Below are 7,580 nucleotides of genomic sequence, written 5' to 3'. Positions count from 1 at the left end.
AATTGCCACAATGTTTTTGTTCGTTTTTTTGTTTTTAATAATCAATGAGTAAACAAGTAGAAGTTATTTTGTTCACTTTAAATGTTCTCATACTAATTGTAACGTAATAGTGTCAGATAGGACTGCTACTGCGGTAACAGCGCAAGAATAAAACGGTTTTGCGAAGGTCTCTACCAGGATAATCCAATGACGTCACAGGAAAAGTGAACTTTTTCGCGAGAACGTACTGAGCACCGACAACAGTAGCTGAAGCATTAGGAATGCGAACATGAAAGGAGTATACGATGAATGAAGAAGGATGATATTTACGCATCGGTACACATGCCTGAGAAGTCTCTCGTCTTGTAGCTGGAACTCACTGAAAACTGCATCCGGCGAACAACTGTTGACAAACCTAATTCGCTGTTTATAGGTTAATCTGGGAGGAAGGGGGCTTAAAATGACATTAAATATTTTTAAGCTTCTCGTACTTGGGATTTTTTCACATTCGATAATACTTTCGACAGGTAAGTTCTTAAATCAGTGTAAATCAGTTTCTTTATTCTTGTGCTTGGCTTGTGTTAGACTACGCATTCAATGTGGAACGTAAACTTTTGCAAGCAATTGCATTGGTGCAGTATAGCCGTAGCATTTGTCTAGTGTTTGTAGTGTGCAGAGAAAGTAGTAGAAACAAATTTCGCTTTGTTTTTAACAAAACTATGCCTTGATTTACGAGGGATCAAGTTAAAGCCAAATGTGCAGAGGCTACGCTTCGCACTACGCTTTGACCTGCAGTGTAGCAAGTCTCTGCACTCCTGTTTCTGAGAAATTATGAAAACCTTTACGAATTTGTCAGCACGGCCTTTTCTGATTTAACACAGAATACAAATAAAGTTTTTTTAGCCTGTATAATATATTCCAAGTGTCGAATACGTGTTGAAACTTTGTTACATTGTAAATAGATCAGTTCACATCTCCAAGTCAGATTTAAAGCTTTAAAGCTTTAGATCTTTTTTAGTTTTATGAAGACGTTAAATTAAATTCTGACTCAAACTGATGGAGCCCTTTCAATAGGGGCCAACAATTTGGAAAGATAAAAATGTGATCTTTATAGTTTTTGATAGACTTTAGGTTCTGTTTGCCTCTTCGGTCTTAATTTGGTCGCTAGACCAGGTTTGCATAATTTGACATTTGTCTGTTTTGGAATGAACATGTCTATAGGATTTTGTGAACCCGCGCACATAAAAAGTTACGTATTGAATTGTGCAATCGTTTCACGGTTCGGATGGAATTCTTCTGCGTGAAAGAAAATCAGTGATAATAAGCCCCTCCCCCAAAGGAGCCCAGAATCGGCCCTGTGTGCAGACTCAGTAGGTGGGGACGAGTGTGAAAACTCCCTAGACGCCCTTGATTGTACTCATCCTTTCGATCCAATACCAAGTAAAAAAGTAAGGCTAACATCTTCAGTCCTTTCAAAAATATCAATTTCCAAATGTGAGTAGATGGTAAAAACGATCAAATAATATTTGAACATGTTAAGCAATAGACACTTCCACAGAGTTCTCACTTTGCTTCTTGTTTAATAACAGCACTTATAAAACAGTATCATTCGTTAATAATTAATCTCTAATAAATGTTTAGTTATAACTTTTATATATTTTATAGGTTATGTTTCATATCAACTGAAATGTCAATTTGACTCCTTTCAAGGCAGATATATCTCATATCATGACCACTGTTTAAATATATTAATGTATAATAAGGTCACACAAAATGTCTACCTGGTTTATTATTATTATTCATATTGATACATATGAAAAGTTCCATCCATTATCTTTATGGCCTAATCCTGCTAGTCGGTGTCACGGAGGTGCTGGAACCAATCCCAGCATCATCAGGCGAAGGCAGGTACACCATGGGCAGGTCGCCAGTCCACCACACATGTAATATAAAAAATGTATGCGTGAAGCAGTTGCTCCCAGGTATTTAGTTGTGAAGCTGCTTATAGATTTATAGGGAACATTTGCTCATGCTTTTGGTACGAAAATTAATCAGTATTGCAGTGGATTTACACCATATTTACAGAGAGAAAAGTACTGTTTATTCTTCGTAATAATTTTTGTAGTATTATTTATTTATTCACAAATATATATTATTAAATAGTGTGCATTCAATCCAGTGAATAACTAAGCAATATTGTTATTTTATGACAAATCAAAGTAGTTATACTATTAGTATCATTAGAAATGCTTAATCAAGTTTGTCCAGTACCTGAGCTCTGCTGCATAAATACTGTACAGTGGTGCTGGAGCTTCACTCAGCTGCATTACAGCCCAAGTTACACCCATCTTTACAGCCCAAGTTACCCCCAGCTTTACAGCCCAAGTTACCCCCAGCTTTACAGCCCAGGTTACCCCCATCTTTACAGCACAAGTTACCCCCATCTTTACAGCCCAAATTACCCCATCTTTACAGCCCAAGTTACCCCCATCTTTACAGCACAAGTTACCCCCATTTTTACAGCACAAGTTACCCCAGAGTTTTATGGCTTTGTCTGAGTCTAGCAACTCCAGAGGAGCCAGCACACAGGGATCCAATTTTGGAGAATACTAGCGGTTGTAGGTTCGGTTTATCTGAACAAGCCCATATCAACCCCAAACTTGGATTTTCTGTAGTCCTGGCATTAATATTGAGGCAGAGTAAATCCAGCAGATCATTTCACAAAGTCCATGTAGGGTCAACAGAAGATGTTGTATGGCTTTGTTTGTAGGCTGTACAAAGCATTCCGCAAATCATACTTTGAGCAGTAGGTACTGTGAGCATATGTTTTATTATCCAATACTTCAGCACCTTGATGAACAAGAAACGACCTTGTTTTTTGACTACTAATAGTATATCTCTTAAAATATTGTTAGGTTTTTTTTTGGTTATTGGTTTTGTATTTTTATTATTTTTTGTATACTTGGGGAATTTTACTGCTTTTATTAATATTGTAGCGCCTGCCAATAGGTGACCTCTGGGCGGAGTCTGTGAGGCGACAGAGAGCAGCGCGCGATTAATTAATGCCACCCTGAAAGTGTGTTGTGTGTGCTTCCTTTCTTTCCTCTTACACCTGTTTGATGTAGGTGAGTTTTCTTTAATAAAAGAAAAGCAAGAGCAATGACTCGCTCACTGCCTCATTCCTTACCGTCGCTACAATATTTATCAAAATGTAGTACCATTGTAATTTGGGAATACAGGAGGCACTGGGATTGGAGGACATGATTACACCACTGAGTTATATTTGTTTAATAGTTGAAGTCAGCTAATAGATTCCAATTTGCCATATTCAAAAATCATTATTGTAATATATGATAAATGTGATTGTTAATGTACCAAAACTGTAATATTAAGTCTGCAAGAGTCCAGTACTAGTTTCTCAAATTGGATGGCGTATTAGATGGTGCACTCTTGGCTGAAGTTCACTCATGTCAGAAAGAATGCTTCTTCAAAACAAAATACTGCACTGTAGTGGAACAGTTTCCTCTTGCTCTCTCTGTGTTGGGTATTCAACACTTTCTAAATGATCTTTGATATAAGAGTGTAGGCATTATTTTATCATCATGGAAGATCTGAAATTTTAACTGTATGAAAGGTATGTGAAATATGTAAAACAGTCAGTGCACCCAGCTGTGGAAATTATGCAAATAGCTGTAATAGTAATTGGGCAGTGCCTTGGTTTGGTGGTTGGTGCATTTGCCTCCCAGCACGAGGGTTGTAGGTTTGTGTTCCCATCTGGGTGTCCCTGTGTGTCTGTGAGGGTTTCCTCCAGGGTTTCTGGTTTCCTCCCACACAGTCCAAAAACATCGCACTTAGCTCAACTTGTTACTTTATATTATCCTGGTATGAATATGTGTGAATGACTGTATGTCTGCATGTCCAGTGATGGATGGTGCTTTGTCCTGGATGTTTTTGTCCCTCCCCTTTCCTGTCCCCAGTACAGTCCTCCATGGGGCTGTGGTGTCTGGTTGAGAGTACGCTGTGTGCAATAAGCTGCTACCTCTCACCACTGTGTATTGATCAGATGTGAAAAGCAGAGTGCAGATTGTCAAGTGTCCTAGGATATGAGGAATGTGCTGTACAGCTGTACAACAATTAGATTAAAAAAACACATTGGGCTAGACTTTCCATTAATGGTGTTGCGTGAATATCCTTTTCCAGCAGGTAGCCCCGCCCTGCTAGCTGTTGTCCACTCAGGAGGGCTGCAGCGGGGCAGTCCTACTCACCCTTCTGGAGGCTCAGAGCCCTTGGGCATGCCTGTCCGGGTGGCCAGTGTGCATCTATCTCAGGAGACCATCCAGAGACTGCGCTTTAAACCCACTGTGGGCACCATCTGGTCCTCACTGAGTGCAACGGTCAAATTCAACTGCTCAATTAACCTCAAAGATGTGGACCAGGACCTGAGCATCCTCTGGTTTAAGGATGGAAGAGAGATTCCTGATGGCATGCAGACAGCGGTGTACAACCAGGAGGGGACAGTGGCCCTGCTGTCCACCATCAGGTTAGGAGAAAAATATCAATGTAATTTGTGAATTTGACCTTGGCTGTAGGTCCAGTGATTTTCAGATACCTGATTATTGATTTATTGATTGATTATTGCTTTCCTTTCTTTATCCTAAGATCAAGTGAATCATTAAATAAAATGCTGCTGTTCTACGTTGTTTCCTTTGACAGAGCTGAATAAGAAGATGTAAGTGTCTTGTCTGTAACTGGATGTTTGTTTGTTCTTTCTCTCAGTATTAAGAACATTCAGCGAACGGATGCTGGAGAGTATCGTTGCAGACTGAGTGTTAGTAACAAAGTGATTGAGTCAAATCCCATCATCGTCGAGGTAGAGGGTGAGAAACCCATTGTTTTGACACAGGCAATCAAAATCTTTCTAATTTCATCTGTATGTTGACTTTAATACTGGCTATTTGAAAACAGGCCTGCCAACCTTCACTAAACATCCAAGTGACGTAAATGTAACCAGGAATACTTCCTTCACACTTACCTGTGAGGCGGTGGGTCCGCCGAATCCTGTCACCATAATGTGGCTTCACAAAGACCAGAAGCTGAACCACACCAGCAACTCGCCCAGCACCATCACTATCCAAGGTGTGTTCCAAGTACCCCAAACACAGATCTCACTCTGAATCTCACTCAACTTCTACCCATGACTTTTACTAGTGGTATAGTAATGATTTTTAGATTAAATATCAACCATTCAAAAACATTTTGAGGTGTTTCTGAGAGGTTGTTGGTCATCTAGGCATTGTGTTGAAGTTTTGGAAGGTGTTTAAGTTCATTCTCTTTTCTAAACTTGGTTTGAATTAGTTGTTATACAACAGTCAGTCCAAATGATGTAAAGAAGTGCACATGGTGATAAATTATAATATTTTTGAGACAAGACTACGAGTTACATAATAAGCCTACATAACTATGATGCAAAACACTGGAAAACACTGGAAACACTGGAAAACACTGAACCAATATCACTTTCTAAATGATCAAGTGAAAATGATAATGCACAACCACATTCTTTTATGGTCAGAGTAAATGGCACTTTGTTACAAGACTGAAACAAAGATGGTTATCACCATCTAAAACAGTTCTCTGCCTGTTACTTCAGAAAGTCACGGGATGATTTGTAGTACACCTTGAACATCTTTATACCAGCCTGTGCGTTAAATAATAACTAATTCCATAAATAGATTTTTCCCAGTGTTCTAGGGCTTCCTGTTTTCTTGTGTTATAGCTGCTCTTTATTTAAACACATTTGTTTTGGCACACAAGCACATTTAATTCAACTTGCCCAGTTATTGAATTGTTGTACTGTATTATTTTTTTGCCTTAACCGGCCGGCAAAAGAGCATGCTGGTTTTAAAGTTATTTACACAAAGTCGGAGCTGAAGGATGAAACAGATAACATCCAACCACACACAAGCCAGAAGGAGGAATTGGGTGGCTACTGTGACAGCTATATTGTCGCCAGCGGGCTCTTTGGGTCAGCATCAGTAAAGTATTTGGAGAAATTGAGTTATTGCTTGTGCTGAATAGCTTTGGGTTTATTTCTTTGTCTACTATTATTTTTTTACATAGTGGTTAGTGGATTAGAGTGGATAGTTATCATTATACAGTATTGAGCTTGTGTTCCTACAATTTAGCTAAGAGTAGTTCTGAACGCTTATTATTAGTTTAAAAGGCTTGTTTGTCCCCTATTGTGAGTTTCCTGTAGCTTCTACTTGTATTGGTCAGATCTTTCAAATGGTGGAATCAAAGCATTGTGACAAGAGATCATGGTATCCTGCAGACAATGGGGTTTACACATATTTTGTGGTATGCTTTCTGTTTCTCCACTGAACGGTACGCCTCTCAGTGATGAACCACATAACCAGTTTGTTTCAGTCCCAGAACTGTTATGCAAGCGTGACCTGAAGAGTTAAAGGTTTCAGCATGTGCACAAGAAAAATGGAGTCAGAGTTAGGGAGAGGGAAGGAGAGAGAGAGAGAGAGAGAGAGAGAGAGAGAGAGAGAGAGAGAGAGAGAGAGAGGGAGGGAGGGAGTCAGAGTTAGGGGGCAGAGAGAGGGGGGGAGGGAGAGAAAGAGGTAGTCAGAGATAGGGGGAGGGAGAGATGAGTAGAAGCAGAAAAGGGGGTGGGGGAAGTGGAACGAGAAAGCATGAGAGAAAGAGATCCACACAAAAGAGCTCATTGAGTCTGGAGGAGGGAGAAGCAGAGCCCAGGGGGTAGTACACCACCCAGTCAGTACTGGACCTTAGGACATAGCACTGTATGCCAAGACCAGAGAGGAAGCTAATCACAACAATGAGTCATCTTTCTATGGTGACAGATTTTACTTAATGAGGGTCATTTAGTGCTGTTTAAACTGGGTGTATATCAGCTATTATATATATTTTAGTTTCAGGAATCTCCAACAGTATAATTCTGTTCCTGAATCAAACTTTTGGCATCCAAAGCATTTGTATATTTTTTAAGAATTGTGGAATGAGTCAGCAATGCTTCTATACAAAGTGTGTTTTCCTCTACAAAATAAGTATAAACTGTTAGAAGGACATCAAACAAATATCATCTTTGATTCTGAAAGAACATTCATATATAATAATAAGATTTTTTTTTAATCAAACCAAGTATATGTAGCTTTTAATATTGTAGGTCATTCTTCTGTCTTCCACATGACATTTTTAAACTCATAAGTGAAGAAAACAGGTTTCTTTTACTCCAACCATGTCATGTTTAACACTACATGAAGAACTTAGAGTATATGATCCACGTTCCATGATGTGTGGAGAGCACTAAATATCTGCACTTTACAGCTCAAGCTTACATGCTTACATGCTTGTGAATGGCTCACTGAAACTGAACCCATTGGCAAAAGAACCAAATCAGAAAATATTTCCTTTCTGTTTCTTTAGTTTTTTATTGTAAATGCAGAAGTGGATTAGTCAACAATAGAACATTCTGTTACATTTTGACTTTTAAAACATTTTAGATATTTTGTAGGACACTGAAAGATAAGACTGATATTAAAAAGCACAGGTCATTTGATGTTGTCTAGAAGTAC

At 39.0% G+C, this 7,580-nt stretch overlaps 1 protein-coding gene across 1 annotated transcript in view; it reads left to right on the top strand.

The window, feature by feature from the left end:
* Positions 1 to 129: 129 nt before the first annotated feature.
* mertka (c-mer proto-oncogene tyrosine kinase a) overlaps positions 130 to 7,580 on the top strand; it is a 32,698-nt gene continuing 25,247 nt past the window's right edge. The window contains exons 1-4 of the mRNA XM_076973895.1: positions 130 to 506; positions 4,180 to 4,519; positions 4,756 to 4,856; positions 4,945 to 5,115. Coding sequence (XP_076830010.1) covers positions 440 to 506; positions 4,180 to 4,519; positions 4,756 to 4,856; positions 4,945 to 5,115 — 679 coding nt within the window. The 5' untranslated portion in view covers positions 130 to 439. The remainder of the gene's footprint in view (positions 507 to 4,179; positions 4,520 to 4,755; positions 4,857 to 4,944; positions 5,116 to 7,580) is intronic.

The sequence above is a fragment of the Brachyhypopomus gauderio genome, chromosome 15 (genome assembly GCF_052324685.1).
Source record: "Brachyhypopomus gauderio isolate BG-103 chromosome 15, BGAUD_0.2, whole genome shotgun sequence".
NCBI classification, from domain to species: domain Eukaryota; kingdom Metazoa; phylum Chordata; class Actinopteri; order Gymnotiformes; family Hypopomidae; genus Brachyhypopomus; species Brachyhypopomus gauderio.
This window is presented reverse-complemented; position numbering and strand designations above follow the sequence as displayed.